Genomic DNA, 19,097 nt, shown 5'->3' on the forward strand with positions numbered 1-19,097 from the left:
TTGCATGAGTTAGGACTGTCAGTGTGATGTTGAAAAGGAGTTGTGAGAGGGAACATCTTTGTCTTGCTCCTGATATTAGCAAAAATGCGTCTAGCTTTTCACCATTAAATGTAGTTTTAGCTGTAGGTTTTTTTGTAGTTGTTCTTTAAGAAGTTGAGAAAGTTTTCCTCTATTTCTAGTTTGCTGAGAGTTTTTATCATGAATGGTGTCGGATTTTGTCAGATGCTTTTTCTTCATGTATTGATATGATTATATGATTTTTCGTCTTTAGCTTGTTGATGTGATGGATTACATTATTTGGTTTTCGAATGTTGAGCCAGCCTTACAAACCTGGAACAAACCCCATTTGGCTATGCCATGTAGTTATTTTTAGACATCGTTGAATTTGATTTGCTAATATTTTATTGAATATTTTCAGATCTATGTTCATGAGAAATGTTGCTCTTTAGTTCTTGTTTCTTACAAGTTTTTGTCTGGTTTTGGTATTAGAAGTAATACTGGCTTCAAACAATGAATGAGAAAATATTCCCACTGCTTCTATCTTCTATAAGAAATTGTGGAGAATCTTCCTACCATTTTTAGGTTGCTGTCTTCTTGATTCAGCATTTGCTTGCTTGTTGTAATCTTTTGACTGCTTTCCAGAGTTCTGACAACATTGATTCTGACATTTTCTGCTTGCATTTTGATGTGTCTGTGGCTGAACGGAGCTTAGAGCTGCCTCTTCACCAGTTTGCTGATGTGACTTCTGCTTTTGCAAGAGACTCCCCACCTGCAAGGTCTGCAGTTCATGTTGCTTCTCACCCACTGTAAAATTCTCTGTGAGATGTGCCTTTTTCTCTAAATTTAATCACAGTTTTTTTTGATGTCTCAGATTTTTGTAAAACCATAACAAAATAAACCATAAAAAATATCACCTCCCACCATGTCTCTCCCTGACATGTGGGGATTACAATTTGAGATGAGATTTGGGTGGGGACAAAGAGCCAAATCATTTCATAGTAGGTATATATATTTATGGGGTACATGAGATGTTTGAATACAGGCATGCAATGTGAAATAAGCACCTCATGGACAATGGGGTGTCCATCTCCTCAAGCATTTATCCTTTGAATTACAAGCAATTCACTTGCACTCTTTAAGTTATTTTAAAATGTAAAACTAAGATATTACTGATTATAGGCACCCTGATGTGCTATTAAATAGTAACTCTTATTAATTCTTTCTAACTATATATATACACACACACACGTACATATATATACATATTTACACAATATATATATAGCTACATATATACTATATGCTAGTATATACATATACTAGTTATATACTATATATAAAACTTTGTGTATATATAGTTAGAATGAATTAATAAGACCTACTACTTAATAGCACATCAGGGTGACTATATATATATATATATAGTGTACTTGTGTGTGTATGTATATATACACATATACATACATACACGCACACACACATACCTAGGAGGATGTTTTTCCTGTCAAAAGTCTGAAAAACAGTCTCCAGCTCTACACTTGGTTTGGACTTTATCCCAAGGCCATGCTTTCATGATGGAGCCCTGGGTTTGGTCTTTTCTGGAAGATATGTTTTAGTATTCCACTATTTAAATGATCAATTAAAGTTTCTACTTCCGAGGTTTAAAATCTCCGAATTTCTGACCTCTCTCCTTGCCTTCTTAAATGTGTTTACTAGCTTATCAGTTCTTTCCTGAGCTTATATTTTTCTTGTGGCATCATATCAAATACATCAAGTAGTAACCAATTCATGTTTTCAACATTTTGCCCGGAAAACTCCTCACACAAATTTGTAATGTAATTATATACATATTCAGCTTTCCACAATATCTTGGGCACTAGGTTTATCAAATGTTTTGATGTTACATAATATAAATCTCAATTTTTTCAGTCTCCTGTAACAATTCCTTTATTGCCTGCCATCCTGGTCATTGCTACAAATTTTAGGTAATTTTTATGTCAGCACTCCATTAAAGTACTAATTTCTGTATAAGTTATCTGTATCATGATAATGCTGTGTAACAATCTACAGCAAAAATCATTGTCAATTTAAAAACCGTTTCTTATTTTCACCCTGTAATGGTGAGGTTCTATGATTTGTTTTCTTAATTTTTAAATTTCTAAATTTTGTAGGTACATAGTATGTGTTATATTAGTTCATTTTCACACTGCTATAAAGACATATTTGAGACTGGGTAATTTATAAATAAAAGAGGTTTAACTGACTTACAGTTCCACATGGCTGGGGAGGCCTCAGGAAACTTACAATTACAGTGGAAAGTGTAGGGGAAGCAAGGAATGTCTTCCATGGAAGCAGAAGAGAGAGAGCGAGAGAGTGAGTGCTTTACTTTTAAACCATTAGATCTCCTGAGAACTCGCTCACTATCATAAGAACAGCATGGGGGAAACTGTCCTCATGATCTAATTACCTCCCTCCAGGTCTCTCTCTGACACATGGAGATTACAATTTGAGATGACATTTGGGTGGGGATAAAGATCCAAACCATTTCATAGTAGGTGTCTATATCTATGGGTTACATAAGATGTTTTGATTCAGGCATGCCATGAAAAATAATCAGATTCCAGAGAATGGGGTATCCACCTTCTCAAACATTTATCCTATGTGTTACAATCTATTTACACTCTTTTGCCTATTTTAAAATGTAAAATTAATTTATCATTGACTATCGTCAATTTGATGTGCTATGAAATAGTAGGTCTTATTCATTCTTTCTAACTTTTTTTTTTGTACCCATTAACACTCCCAAAAGGTTCTGTGATTTGGGTTAACCTTAGCAGGGCTTAGTTGTAAGGTGTGGGTGGAGTTCATGCCTGAGCCAGCAGCTACGTAAGTCATGTTCTTTGAGCAGAAAATAGAAGGAAAAAGGCACAAATCCAGACATGAAAGTAAATGTTTATTCTCTGCCTGTGTCATGTCTCTAAATATTTCATTGGCCATAGAAAGTCACAAATCCATTTCCAAAATCAATGGGATAGAAAAGTGTACTCTGCCTAGATTGGGAGGATGACGGGAAAGAACATTAAAAAAAAAAATCAACCAAACTCTTATACTCAGTCACTTACTAGCAGTCTTTCACAATTATTACAGATATGTTTAAACACAGGTTATTTTCCACTGGATGAAATGTGCCTCAAAATATTATTACTTTTTACGTCATAGCAGAGCAAAATTAAATATTGCTAAATAATTAAACTTACTTCCAATCAGATTTTGGTCTAGAGAGCATCAGCATCTTTGCTAGCATTGAGGCCCCATCTGAGACTCACAAAATCATAAACTTCTTGTTAGCAAGTTCCTCAGGTGATTCATATGTGTATTAAAATTTGAAAAGTGTTGCTCTCGATAATACAACAATTTCACAAAGCTTTCTGGTGGAAGAGGGAGCTGTTATTGTACTCTTTAGTTCCTTGTCAACATAAGCAAATATCTGTTGGTTTTAATATTCGATATTTTTTAACCATTAGCAATAATTTGTGTTTTATTTTGTACATCTTTCTTTCTATATTTTTTACCACTTTCTCTCAGGTTTTATTAATTGAATAGACTGAAATATATTCAAGTCAAGACATAGTTCATATACGTGTGTTTGCCTTCTAATATAACTTATTGAAGATTTTGAGAAACTTGTAAAAATGAGCATTCATTCAGCAAGTGTTTATTATGATATTTCTGGTATTTTTTCTAATTTCTTGGAATAATGAAATGAACAATACATATATATGTCCTGCTGTCATGGAGTTTCCATTCTGACTGTTGGTGGTGGGTGGGACACAAACATCAAAGAAAATAAGTAAATTAACACTATATATATATCACACACACACACATATACACATACATGTATCTGTATTTATACACACACACACACACACACACATTACAGTGATTAGTGGTCCAGCAAAAAGTACGGAAAAGTAAAGCAAAATGCTTGGGGTGGTGGCTTACAATTTTAAATAGGCACTTATAGAAATTCTCATTGAAAAATTAATATTTGACCAAAGAATGAAAAATGATGAATCAAGCCAAAGGATATATGATGTAATTGAAGGAATTTTAAAAATCAATGAAATATTTTAAAAGCCAAGAATAATTAAAACACAGCCCCTTTTATGTCATCACTATGTCAATAACAGTGTCCTTTGGGTTCTATAAATGCATAAGGAGAATTTCACTACCCACTTTATCCCTCAGGATGCTTTTATTTACTTAGTTTTTTGAGTTGATGTGTTTACATCTTGACTGCCCTCTTTTAATTGTTATGGCATATGACTATATAGCATTCTCTAATTTCCAAGGAAACAGATGAATTCTGGTGGAGAAGGGATTATGATTTTAAGGTGTAATTGTTAGTTTTGCAGTGAGGTTATATTACATGTATTATTTATTTATTGTAGTAAGGTCGACGTTCCATCTGAAACTTTTTATGTTTTCATAATTAGTGTTCAGTTGTGGCAAAAATGAATTTCACAGTGTACACTGCCTCTGTGCTAGGGAGTACACCAGTGTGCATTATCCTGGATACTGAAAACCACTGACCTGGGTAATTACTTCGTTCTTAGTCAATAACTATTTAAAATCTAAGAAAGCATTTTATAATTAACACTCACATTATCTGACATATTACTACGAGATTTCCTTTTCATTTATTTATTTGGTAAACATTAGGCACCCCCAACAGAAGTGGCCCTAGGGCAAAAACAAAGAAAAACAAGATATGGTCTGAATAATTGTAGAGCTTCTTGTATAGTAAAAGAGATACATAAATAAGCATTTGCATTTCTTGAGAGTTAGAGAAAGTGCCAAGTATTTTTGGAGGGGTGAAATGAAGATAATTTGGTCATATATAAATACTAATCCCAACGTAGGTTTTCATAAAAGTAACACACTGCTTTGAAAACAACCAGTGTGTTTTCAGAGTTGTTATTAAGCATGGACTGAGAATAGCTTTTGTTTTCTTTGAGAAATTATGTTGGAAAGTAGGTCAGATATCATGATGTTATTAAGGCAGGCTTTCTGGGAAGGATCCGCTGTCCTGACCTTGAGGAATTCATTAGATCCGGCTGCAGCTGAGTGACGGGAGCTAAGACCACATTCATCGTCTTTCCAAAATTACCAACAGTGGTCCCTCCTCTTACTATCACAGTGTCTTAAGTGGCAAGTGTTAGGATAATATTTTCCAGATTATAAACCCAGGTCGTCGACAGAGAAGAAAAAATTATATGTGAAGGACCTCTCTGAATCACTCATGAGATAATCCATATTTTCCAAATGTTTGATATATAATGTGCCTTATGATTTTCAAAAGGTTGATGCACATAGGGCTTTTCTAAATTATTTATCCTCAAAACTGCCTTTTTCTTTGTAGGAACACAAATATGCTTTGTAGTACAGTCATTCTGTATATCACAGTGTGAAAATATTTGTTTAATGTATTTATGATTATTACTTCACAGAATAACAAAATACACTGGAAACCACTCTATCATAAAATCCTAATGATAATCAGCAATTGATATTAATATTTTAGCCTTTAATTTTGAAATATTTATGAATTCATAGAAAGTTCAAAGAGAGGCCGGGCGCGGTGGCTCATGCCTGTAATCCCAGCACTTTGGGAGGCTGAGGCGGGCAGATCATGAGGTCAGGAGATCGAGACCATCCTGGCTAACACAATGAAACCCCGTCTCTACTAAAAATACAAAAAAATTAGCCGCATGTGGTGGCGGGTGCCTGTAGTCCCAGCTACTCGGGAGGCTGAGGCAGGAGAATGGCGTGAACCCAGGTGGCAAAGGTTACAGTGAGCCGAGATCACGCCACCCAGGGCGACAGAGCGAGACTCAGTCAAAAAAAAAAAAAGTTCAAAAGCTCAAAGATACCCTTCATGCATTTTTCCCTCAGTGGTTATATAACTATGGTCCAATATTAAAACCTGGCAACTAATATTGGCTCAATGTTTGAAAGTCTGCAGCATTTCATTACATGCATAAATTTATGTAAAGCATCATTGCCACAATCAAGATACTCCATCTTTACAAAGATCTTCCTTGAGCTACTTCTTTACAGTCAAAGTCATTCCCATCATCTCTAACCTCAGGAAGCCACTACTTTGTTTTATATCTCTTTGCTTTATCATTTTGAGAACGTTGTATAAATGGAACTATACAGGATGTGACCTTTGAGAATAGGTCTCAAAGATCTTCTTTCTCTCAGTGTCATCCTCTTGAGATCCATCAAAGTTGTTGTATGTATAAATCAGGTTTTCCTCTGTATTGTTTAGTCATGTTTCATGCTATGGAGGTGACATACCCTGGTGCTATTTTCCAGAGTGATTGCCTCGTGTCACACTACCACCAGTAATGTACACAAGAACAAGTTTTGCCATGACCTTGTGAACATTTAATGGTGTTACTATTTTGTTTTTACATTACCCTTCTTATAAGTGAGGAGTGATATCTCATCATGGTCTTAATTTGCACTTCCTTATTAGCTAGTAATGTTGAATATTATTTCCTGTGCTTGTTTATAATCCATATATCCTCTTGGCTGAAATATCTCTTTAGCCCATTCTCGAATCAGGCTTTTTTTAACTGTTGAGTTTTGAGAATTCTTTATACATTATTGGTATAAGTCTTTTAACAGATATATGAATGGCAAATATTTTCTCCCCAGCTTTAGGTTGTCTTTTTTGTTCTCTTAACAGGATCATTTGCAGAGCAAACATTTTTAATGTTGATGAAGTTCAATGTATTGATCTTTCCTCTTTGAGATCATGCTTTTGATATCACATCTAAGAATATTTCACCAAGTCCTAGGTCCCTGATTTTCTCCTTTGGGTTCTTTAAAAAGTTGTATGGTATTACATTTTACATTTAAGGTTATGAATCATTTTGTTAATTTTTGTATAAAGTGTCAAATTTTGGTCACAGTTTATTTGTATATTTGCCTATAACCAACTACTCCAGCATCGTTAATGAGACTGTTCTACTTTCGTTTAATTGTTTTTGTACCTTTGTCAAAACTTAGTTGTACTTACATGGAGCTAATTCTGGGTTCTTTTCTGTTCTATTGATCCAGGTATCTATTCCTCCAGTAGTACAAGACAGTCTGGATAGCTCTGATGGAGATATAAAGGGAGTTTGACGTTGCTTTCCTGCCTACTAACACAATATTAATTTTGTTGTCCATGAATCAAGGAGTAATTTTGACTTTCAGGTTTTACTATTTAAGAAATACATTTTATAAGGCAACAACTGCCATGGGGGTGATTTCTTTGATGGATCTGGATGAAGTAAATCAAAAAAGCTGTGTCATGAATCTTGAAATCAGTTAGATTAATTCCTTCTAATGCATTCTTCTTGTACAAAATTGTTTTAGTTATTCTAGTTCCATTGACGTTCTATATAAATCTTATAAAAATATATAGCTATAAATTATTTTGATGGAACTTTGATAAAAATTGCATTTAATAACGTCAATTTGGGGAGAAGTCATAATTTTAATGTATTGAGTTTTCCAATCATCAGCACAGTAGGTTTCTCCCCATTATTTAGATCTTTGATTTCTCTCATCAGTATTTTGTGGTTTTCAGCATACAAATTCTATGTATGTCTTACAATATTTACACTTGTTTCATTTTTTGAAGGATTATAAATGGTATTATATTTTAATTTTTATTTCTGTCTTCATTTCTAGGATTCAGAAATAAAATTTAATTATTTAATTTTCCTTAAGTAATATGGTATGTCAATCTTGTGTCCTGTGACCTTGCTGACTCATTTATTAGCTATCAGAGTTTTGTAGATTTTCTTTGTGGACAGTCATGCTTTCAGAAAATCGTAACGGCTTTTAAGTCTTTCCATCCCTCCCTCCCTTCCTCCCTCCCTCTCTCCCTCCCTCTCTCCCTCCCTCTCTCCCTCCTTTCCTCCCTCCCTCCTTCCCAGTACACTCCTTAGATTTTCTTTGTGGACAGTTGTGCCTTCGGAAAATAAAGATGGTTTTTAACCAACCTCTGTCCGTCCGTCCGTCCCTCCCTCCGTCCCTCCCTCCCTCCCTCCCTCCGTTCTTTCCTTCCTTCCTCCCTCCCTCCCTTCCTCCCTCCCTCCCTCCCTCCCTCCCTCCCTCCCTCCTTTCCTCCCTCCCTTCCTTCCTTCCTTCCTTCCTTCCTTCCTTCCTTCCTTCCTTCCTTCCTCCCTCCCTCCCTCCCTCCCTCCCTCCCTCCCTCCCTCCCTTCCTTCCTCCCTTCCTCCCTTCTTTCTTTTTCTTGAGATAGGAACTCACTCTGTTGCCCATGCTAGAGTACAGTGGCAAGATCTTGGCTCACTGCAACCTCTGCCTCCTGGGTTCCAGTGATTCTGGTGCCTCAGCCTCCTGAGTAGCTGAGACAACAGGCGTGTGCCACCATACCTGACTAATTTTTGTATTTTTAGTAGAGATGGAGTTTCAACATGTTGCCTAGGCTGGTCTCAAACTCCTGGCCTCAAGCGATCCACCCACCTCGGCTTCCCAAAATGCTGGGATTACAGGCAAGAGCCACCATGCCCAGCAGGTTTTAAGTCTTTCTTAGTTTAAGCTCATTGAAATGGGGATTCAACATTTAGACTTTTGTATAGTGTTTATTGTACTCAATTACAATTAATCATAAATTTTCCATCTCCATCCTAGCACTTACCCCATTCTATTAAAATGCGACAGAACTCCATTAGGACATGCTTATTGATGAACCAGCCCCAACATCTGTTACATTGTTAAATTAATTGATCAAATGCAACACCAACCAATAAAGGAATCATTTCTGTAACTTCCGTGACCTGGCTGACAATGGAGGTGGAGGGAAGTCACCTAATTCCTGCTTCAACATTTTCATAAGAGAGAGTACATTGACTCATACCAAAGGCCGTTTCAACTGTCAGGTTCCCCCGTTGTAATAATGTTTTTCCTAATATGAATCCACGTTTCCATATTTTCCCAGTGTGGATTTTGAGTATGCTCTCTAAATGGAACAACAAAGCCTGGATGACGGCACATCTGTTTATAGCATGGTTTACTGAAGCCCACTGTTCACATTTACAGCTCAGAAAAAGAAAAATCCTGTCAAAATATTACCGCTTACTGACAACACACCTGATCTCCCAAGAGCTCTGATGGAGATATAAAGGGAGTTTGATGTTGCTTTCCTGCCTACTAACACAATATTAATTTTGTTGTCCATGAATCAAGGAGTAATTTTGACTTTCAGGTTTTACTATTTAAGAAATACATTTTATGAGGCAACAACTGCCATAGGGGGTGATTCTTTTCATGGATCTGGACAAAGTAAATCAAAAACCTTCTGGAAAGGATTCACCATTCTAGATGCCATTAAGAACATTTGTGATTCATGGCAGAAGGTCAAAATGCTAACATTAACAGGAGTATGAAAGAAGTTGATTTTAATCTTCATGGATGACTTTGAGGGCTTCAAGATTTCAGTGCAGGAAGTAACACAGATGTGGTGGAAACAGCAAAAGAACTAGAATTAGAAGTGGAGCCTGAAGATATGTCTAAACAAACAAAACAAATGGCTTTACCTGCTACAGAGAATCTTTAGTGAAGAGTCAACCAATGTAGCAAACTTATTTCAAGCAAACTTGTTTTCTTATTTTAAGAAATTGCTACAGTAGCCAACTTAGCAGCCACCTTCAGCAACCACCATCTTGACCATTCGGCAACCATCAACATTAAGGCAATATCTTCCATCTGCAAAAGCATTGTGATTCACTAAATGTTCAGATGATAGCATTTTTTAGGAATAAATTATTTTTAACTAAGGCATTTACACTTTTTAGACGTAATGTTACTTTTAGTACACTGTAGTATAGTGTAAGCAAAACTTTTATATGCACTGAGAAACCCAAAATTTCATGTGATTTGCTTTATTGTGGTATTTACTTTTTTGTAATGGCCCGGAATTGACAGAGCAATACATTAGAGGTGTGCCTGTGTATCCACATACACATGAATTTAGATAGAAATAGGAAAATATAAACATTTGTGAACTTGGTTAAAGGGTAGATGAAAGATATTTTTATTATTATTGCAACTTTTGTGCAAGTTTGAAACTATTTCAGAATAAAAGGTTGCAAAAATTTTGTTAAGAAAATGAGAAATGCTAACTTGAAAAAAAAATTCAAATGATAAGTCCAAGACTGTTATTTTTAAAAAGAGAGGTAGTAGATAAACTTTTACTAATTTTTAATTTAAAAAAGGAAGAAAGATACAAATAAATGTAGTTTTGCTAAAGGAGACATAAAAAGGATATAGAGACCAATAACTCTGTGCTAATTTGCAAATGTCAATGAAATAGTTACTTTTCTAGGGGAAAAATAACCAAATTAACTAATAAAGTAAAAAACCTGAAAAGACCATTAACTATCAAATAAGTTATCAACAAATGTCCTCCAGTTCTTTCTCCTGGGGTTATGGAGTTCTACCAAATTTTAATGAACTAATAATGCCCAAAGAAACTATTTCAACCATATGAAAAGGTAGAATTTATTTTATTAAGCTAATATATCACTGATTATGAAGCCTACAAAAATCAGACGAGTGATATTCAAACGCCCTGTGAATATACATGCAGAAAAGCTTAAAATGCTAGCAAACTAAATTCATCATAATACATGTAGTATATACGTAGTAATATATCATGCAATTTGAGATGAAGATCTTATAACATTTTAAGTGTATTTTGATGTCATAATATGTCAATGTACCCACATTACTGAAGAAAATAATAGCAAGCTGATAGATGCTGAAAATTATTGTTTAAATTAAGCAGCCGTTTCTTACGCTATGCAGAGCATGCGTATGATTATTTTTAAGACATTAAAGGTGTTCTATCAAATTAATGTAGGAAAGAGTGAAAATACTTACATTAAAATCAAGAACATGTCAAAATATCTACTATTAGTATTACTGTTTAATATTATCTTTGTGGTCCTGGTCAGTATTTAACACATGAAATGAAACAAAGGATAGCCAAATTATAATTATTTTTGAATGATATGATTACAGAGCACAAAAGCCCAAGAGATTTACCTTTGAAAAAGTAAACATTTAAGTAACTGGGTTGTATAATGTCCACTGAAAATTTAGTTACACCTGGTCACCTGGAATTTTAAACTCATGGTCACCTGGAATCTCAGAATGCAACCTTATTTGGAAATAGGACTTTTGCAGATGTCATCTAGTTAAAATACAGTCCTGCTGGATAAAGGTGGGTCCTAATTCAATGACTGGTGTCCTTATAAGAAGAGGGAAAATTGGACACAGAGAGAAGATGATGTGAAAACAGACAGGGAGAATGACAGGTGATTGATGTGATTCATCTACAAGCCAAGGAACACTAAGATGGCTCATAGCTACCAGCAGCTATGAAGAGACAAGGAAAGAAAGGCCTCCTATGTAGCCATCAGAGAGAGCATGATGCTGCCAACACCTTCATTTCAGACTTCCAGCCTGAAAATGGAGTCAGACAAAAAATTTCTGTTGATTTACGCCACCCAGTTTGTGATATTTTCGTATGCAGCCATAGGAAACTAATACCCAGCTTCTCTAATTATGCCTTTTGCTTGTTTGTCTTAATATCAGGATTTGAAAGTCTTGTCCCGTATCATAAGCATACTATTCTACAATATGTTAATAGTTCTGCCAAAGGTAAAAATGTTCCTTAGTCAAATACATTGGGAATATCCTCTCTTGCCTAAAGAAATAGTCTGCGTATTGTGGGAATTCTCAGAGCCTTTAATATACTAGCATCTTTTAAAATCTTTCAAAGACAAAATTTATAGAATTGATCCCATTCATTTGAATGCAGAATCTTCTTCCTTTGAATGACAAATTGACACCTGTAGGACATTCATATTCAGAAGAACAGTTAAAGAAGCGATGAACTACATCATGCCACAATACCTCAAGAATAATCACACTGAATTGAATGACTGCTGTCTTCATGTTGCTACCGGCTCACAGAGGCAGGAGTCTCTTAGAGAATGTTTTCTATACATACATGTACTTTCTTATCCCATTGTATTTGTAAATTTGTTCTATTTTAACTCTCACCCCTAACTGCTACATTCCACATTATCAAAGGGAGTAGTACTAAAGGAGCTGTGTGTTGTATCCTCCTTCAGCTCTGCTACTTACAGTGGAATGCAAAGCAAAGTTTAATTCTGAACTTCAACTTTCTCATCAACCAAAATAAGAATAATAACTATTATATAGAGACAAAGTGAGGATTAAATGAAATGACAGATATAAAGAGAATGTTTCAGGACCTGGAACACATTATATTTCATACCCAGTACCCCTCTTTTCCTATTTTCCTCAATGTGCTTTATTTATAGAATATGCTCAGTAATTTTATATTGAATGAATACATGAATATAATGGTAAGATTTTAATTTTTTGAGTTTGATGGTAGGACCTTAAAAGGAATTATGTTATGTTCCTTCCAAATATGCCTTTTCAAATAAGACCTATTTTATACCTATAGTGATATTCATCAATGGACAAATTATAGGATTTAGAAAGGTAGAAACTAGTTTGATTGATGACACAGCTGTAGACAAAGGTGTTCATTGTCTTCCTGATGGCACAGCTGTCTGATATTGGCATTAACTGCACCAGAAATGCCAGGAAATGGCATCAGTTCTCAAGACTATGTTATGTTTTTTACCTGGTACCTATGGGAAATAATAGGATATGAAATTATAAGTTGTTCCCCCTCATCATAGTGATGTGAAATGCAAACAACTTATTTTTACTTATTTTATTTTCCCCACTGGTATATTAGAAATAAACTTTCCAAGAAAATATAACTTCAAAACGAGGAAAAAGATCAAAAGAAAAATATGATTTACATTGTAAAGATCCATGTAACAGTGTTTACATGAATAAAAATATCAAATCTGTTTTTCAGCAGCACACATTATTTTCTTATATGAATGGCCTCTCCAGATGCTGCTCTATATGCTAATCTGTTTCTCAGAGGCTGCTAAATTTTCCAACACAAGGCAACTGAATTATTTGTTTCATTTTATAGTTCTGAACCAAGACAGCGGTTCATATTCTTAAACTAGATGCTGCGTTGGAGTTCATTATTATTTTCCTGACATCTACTCCCCAGTCCTTTGAAAGGATACTTAGAACTTCAGTATTCTACACTACAATAGGTTATAAGTATTACAGTCTATTCTAGGAACAAAATAAATTACAAAATATGTTTCAAATGACATTTGAAAACTGAATTAGCTATTAGATTTTAAAAAGGCATTCTGTTGATTTGATGACATAAATTATGACAGAAAATTTATCTCTATCCTTGAAGACATTACAAATGTGTATTATCTTGACTGGTAAACAATTTACAAAAACAAATTATCAGTCTTGATGTTTTCTTAAAGCAATGTCTTTAGTTCTTTCAAAAGCTGAAAGTGCTTATTTTAAGCCCTTTTTCTTTATTGTGTAAGTTCCTTGCTCAGAGGTGTAATAAAGTTAGCTTATATTTTATTTTAGTATTTTCTTATATATCCCCAAATGGCATAGAAACAATGGTAAAACTTGTATGTTTTCTTTTTTAATTTTTAATTCTTAAAATTTAACTATTTGTAGAGACAGAGTCTCACTTTGTTGGCCAGGATGGTCTTGAACTGGCCTCATGTGATCCTCTCACCTTGGCCTCCTAAAATGTTGTGATTACAGGGGTGAACCACTGCACCCAGCCTCATATGTTTTCATATTCTCCACATTATAAACTACAAAGGGTTTAGGGTTTGTTTTGCACATTGAGACAATTTTATCTGACTTGGGGTAACTGTAAGAATGTATCCATACAGAAACAAACAAACAAAAACCTCACTGTTTTGATGCCACATGCAACAGAACTTGGACATTCTTAAAGAGTCATGTGTAATAAAATAGAGTGGATGATTTGTCCAGGAATTACCATAGCTTCTATGGAGTTACCTGCCTTTCTTTGGCTTGTGCATTGGAGAGCAAGTCCCTGAATGTTTTGATGACAGAGTCATTCTTACCCTCATTTGCCTTAAAAATTTTGAGCAATTGTTTAAATGAGGTTTATTTAAGAGAGAAACATTTATCTGAAGATATATCAACATGCTACCATAGGTTATTTTCAAGTATTTTTAATATTTGGACACTTATCTCACTTACGATTTTACAGATTTTTATTGCAGTTGTAATCTTCAAAAAGAACTTCATAAAGAATTATTGTCATTAAAGAATTCTAAACAGTACATTTTGTTACTTATGATCAAATTACTCACTGTTTTTTTTGTTTTTTGTTTTTGTTTTTGTTTTTGTTTTGAGATGGAGTCTTGCTCTGTCACCCAGGCTGGAGTGCAGTGGCACGATCTCGGCTCACTGCAACCTCTACCTCCCAGGTTCAAGTGATTCTTCTGCCTCAGCCTCCTGAGCAGCTGGGACCACAAGTGCACGCCACCACACCCAGCTAATTTTGTATGTTTAGTAGAGATGGGATTTCACCATGTTGGCCAGGCCGGTCTTGAACTCCTGACCTCAGGTGATCTACCTGCCTCAGCCTCAATGTGCTAGGATTACAGGTATGGGCCACCATGCCCGGCCTCCCTCATTGGTTTTATGCAGAATCATGAATATTGACTTAAAAATGAAAAGTATCAAAAGTCCTAAATATATAAATGTATAAGGTATGACACCTTCATACCACAATGCTCAGTTTTATGACATCTTCACTACCATTTTCAGCTGATAATTTACTTGCAGAATGATAAAAAGATTCCTGTATAATTTCTACTATCTTGGAAATGGAAAAATAAAGCAACTTAAGCAATGACAGTAATAAAATACTTCAAAAAATACCTGGGAAATAGTTTGGTATTTGATGCAATAGTTTGGTATTTGATGCAACTTAACATATTTAATTTCTGCAACTTATTACAATAAGCTCATTCAAATTATCACACCTTTTTACCTCACTTTTCTGTTTCACAATTTTCTCTAAAATAAAGAACTGTTCTAAAATAAAATAACTACTATGATTAATGATAACTTTTGCTCGGGGCAGCATTACCCAAGCTAAAATGTATTGCAGAATAATAAACTTCATAAATTTCTTACCAAGACCTGAGAAGCATAGATGAGAAGACAGAATAAATAAATTACATGGACCAAATAGATATTTAGAGAAGGAAATGTGTATAATACTAAAATAGTTTATCAACTTTGAAACTGGGACCAGATTTGTAGAGAAATGAACTTACAGAAGCCAGGGAAGTAGCTGTGTGTATAGCAAACCAAATTGGTCTCTTTATATCTTGCTATCAGGATAGCATTATAAGGTTTCAAATATTACATGATACAGCAAGATCACTGCAATTTTGAATTGCATGTTTTAAAGTCAGTACATTTCCATTTTCCGTAACATATATTTGGAAATATTTTCCAGGTACCTCCAGTGGGCGCTGTGATTTCGAATTTGATCTTTGTTCCTGGGAGCAGGAGAAAGATGAGGACTTTGACTGGAATCTGAAAGCTAGCAGCATCCCTGCAGCAGGCACAGAGCCAGCGGCAGATCACACTTTGGGAAATTCATCTGGTCATTACATCTTTATAAAGAGTTTGTTCCCTCAGCAGCCCATGAGAGCTGCCAGAATTTCAAGTCCAGTTATAAGTAAGAGAAGCAAAAACTGCAAGGTATGGGGAAAATCAAACCAACCAACCAACCAAACACAGAATTATTGTGAGAAACTGTTGATAAATTGACATACAGAAAATAGAGTGGCTGGGGCCAGAGAAAAGATGAGTTTGAATTTATTCAACTTTGGATATGTGAGGGAGGGAAAAAGCGAAGTTCAGAAGGAAAGGGAAGGATTGCTATAACTGTTAGAACAATTTCTCCTATGGATAAATTCCATGGATATTGAAGTTTGGGAAACCATTGGAAAATTCCATGGTTGTTATTCACAGCCATGTATAATGCAGAAGTAAGATACCAGTTGCTTTCTGTTAAGAAGTTTAGTGCTTATTAAAACTATGGAAATTTTACAAACAGAAACAGAATTAAACAACAGTCAGTATATAATTAAATATCTACAAGAATGAATACTAGAGATAGTTAGAACCACAAAAATTGTTGAGTAAGTCTTCATGAAAAACAAAACAAAAAGGACCCTGAACTTACTCCTAAAACAAGTAGAATAATTTCTATAGGCAGGAATAAAACATGACTTGGTTATTAGCCTGTGAAAATTTCACAAAAACATCTGTGGATAATTAAAAGTATAAATAAGGTTGTATGGCTCTTTGGGAAAAGCAGCAGCCTCATTCGATAACTACGTATTTACGGGGTTTTCCACTTTCCTTTTTTATTGTTTGCTTGTTTGTTTATATTCCATAAAAGACTTGAGTCAGCTAGGCTAAGAACTGAATTTAGCTTTACATATAGTACAAATTAAGTGTTTAGAGATCACAAGTGCTCAGAGATCTCTTGCTTACAAGAGATGGATACAGAAATAAATATATTTACAATAAGAAATGCAGTCTCTAATTTCTAGTCTAATTTTGACTAGAGTGTTCCCCAATGTTTGAACTCTGAAAAGCAAACAAATTACATCCAGAAACTTTCTTCCCTTCCCTTTCTCTTCCCCTACCCTTCGACAGAGTCTCACTCTGTTGCCCAGACTGGAGGGCAGTGGCGTGATCTCAGCTCACTGCAACATCCACCTCCCAGGTTCAAGTGGTTCTCCTGCCTCAGTCGCCTGAGGAGCTGGGATTACAGGCTTGCGCCATCATCCCAGCTAATTTTTGTATTTTTAGTAGAGACAGGGTTTTCACCATGTTGCCCAGGCTGGTCTCGAACTCCTGACCTCAGGTGATCTGCCCACCTCGACCTCCCAAAGTATTGGGATTACAGGTGTGAGCCACTCTGCCCGGTCCAACTTACACTTCTCCGTGCCTGTGTCCACAGCTGACAGAGCCCTAACCGTGGGAGAGAGACATATCAAACAGCCTTCAACACCTTAGCACTGCCACAGTATTAATACATGTTAAACTTTTACTTTGTCTTAAAAGTTTTTCTGTCTCATCGTGAGTTGATTTTATAGTTTAACTCTTATAGAGCAATTTCATCTATCACACAGACAGTGAAGATTTTCTGCAAGGGAAGTGACATGATCAGATGAGAGTTTTAGTGATAGAACTTGGTCAGCAGTCTAGAATGAAAGTAAATCATACAAAACTATTTTGGCAAAAATTGAGTTTTTATCAAGTATAGTTTTTATCTGTTTTTGCTATCTTCCAGATTACTTGGTACTTTCTCAGGAATAAAACCCAAGCATACCAGATTTTCTGTATGTTGGCTATACATCTATAAATTTAGCTTTATACATCTATAGATATTTTGAAAATCACAAATTAGTTTTAGTCTTATAAACCTAACTAAATATTAAATACAAAATATGAAAATTCCAGGTTGACATCTAAGCTTTTCTATTGAGACACTTCTGAAAATGTCTGGTGAATATTTTTTCATACTGTAGTAACTAAGATTTCATCCATTGCTATATTCCCCTTGTCCCAGAACTAGAGTCCCCAATGTTTTAAACATCTGTGTGAGAATAATGAAGTATGCCTGGAAGAAATGTCAAAAAATTAATGATGAATGGTTCATTTTATGAATATTTATGATATAGATTGAATAAGAATATGTAAGGAAAGACTGTGCTGGGAAATATTGGGTCTCCCATATTAAAAATATATTCATCAGGTAAGCAGATTGATCTCCCAGATTTTTATGAGAATCACCTCTGCCCCTTCACCTTGTGGAATACCTTTCAAGCAGAGATAATCAATTATTTTTTCTTTGTGGGGGTTAGTGTGTAGGGAGGATGCATATAGAGGGTGATAAGAGAATAGATCAGACCTTAATGGTTTTTTTTTCCTTTTTGAAATGGAGCCTCACTTTGTTGCCTGGACTGGAGTGCAGTGGTGTGATCTCTGCTCACTGCAACCTCTGCCTCCCAGGTTCAAGTAATTCTCCTGCCTCAACCTCCTGAGTAGCTGGGACTGCAGGCACAGTCCACCAAGCCTAGCTATTTTGTTGTTGTTATTATTGTTGTTGTTGTTGTATTTTTAGTAGAGACAGGGTTTCACCAAGTTGGCCTGGCTGGTCTTGAACTCCTGACCTCAGGTGATCCGCCTGCCTTGGCCTCCCAAAGTGCAGGGATTACAGGTGTGAGCCACCGGGCCTACCAATGCTTAGAAGATTTTTATTCACTCTCACTACCCTGTGTTAGGCTTTGTTGTCACCAGTGTTCCCCCTGGATATAGGGGTATTGGTGCATCTGTTTGCATGTTAAACTGATGGCATCATTCAGCAAATGACCTGAAGAAGATACAGACGTATTTACTGAGACATAAAACATAGGCCTCATATTTGTTGCACAAATAAGACAAACACAAAAGGAGAAGACCCTCTTTATAGCCGCAAGGGGTCCTTGCAGAAGTGTGCTGGACAGGTGGCCCTGGGATGCTGTCTGAGAGGTTGGCCCCTGGCTACTTTATTTCTCACTCAAATGAGTCATGGTACCCAAATTTCACCAGTACCAGGACAATCTATAATGATCATAGAACTCACGTTGGGAAAGTTAGTTCCATAGAACAAGTATTTTGGGGTCATAGAATAATATTTAAAGATTTAATCAGTTGGGAGATGGGTAGAGTCACAGCATGGCTCACCCATTCTTGGTTGATCCTTTTTGGATTAATGCACTGCATATGTGATTTAATGGTGTTCATTTTTCTTCTTGTAGAGTATGATTTATATGACTGCTAGTGTTTCAAACATGTCTTTTTCCTGTGTGCAGAGCACTTTTGTCACTGTTTTCCCTCATTCACACGAATGACAAGACAAAAGCTTTAAAGGCTTTGAATTCCTACTGCTCCTAAGCTGTTCTGTTCTTTTCCCAGAATTTTTCCTGACTTTTTTCACTGTGTAACAA

The 19,097-nt window shown here is 35.5% G+C and overlaps 1 protein-coding gene across 3 annotated transcripts in view; it reads left to right on the forward strand.

Moving 5' to 3' along the window:
- The window catches only part of MALRD1 (MAM and LDL receptor class A domain containing 1), a 930,868-nt gene that overhangs the window by 546,771 nt on the left and 365,000 nt on the right, over positions 1-19,097 (forward strand). For all 3 annotated transcript variants that reach the window (XM_050804020.1, XM_050804022.1, XM_050804021.1), the window contains exon 25: positions 15,545-15,792. In XM_050804020.1, the coding sequence (XP_050659977.1) occupies positions 15,545-15,792 (248 nt within the window). The remainder of the gene's footprint in view (positions 1-15,544; positions 15,793-19,097) is intronic.

Source organism: Macaca thibetana, chromosome 9, assembly GCF_024542745.1.
Source record: "Macaca thibetana thibetana isolate TM-01 chromosome 9, ASM2454274v1, whole genome shotgun sequence".
Taxonomy (NCBI): domain Eukaryota; kingdom Metazoa; phylum Chordata; class Mammalia; order Primates; family Cercopithecidae; genus Macaca; species Macaca thibetana.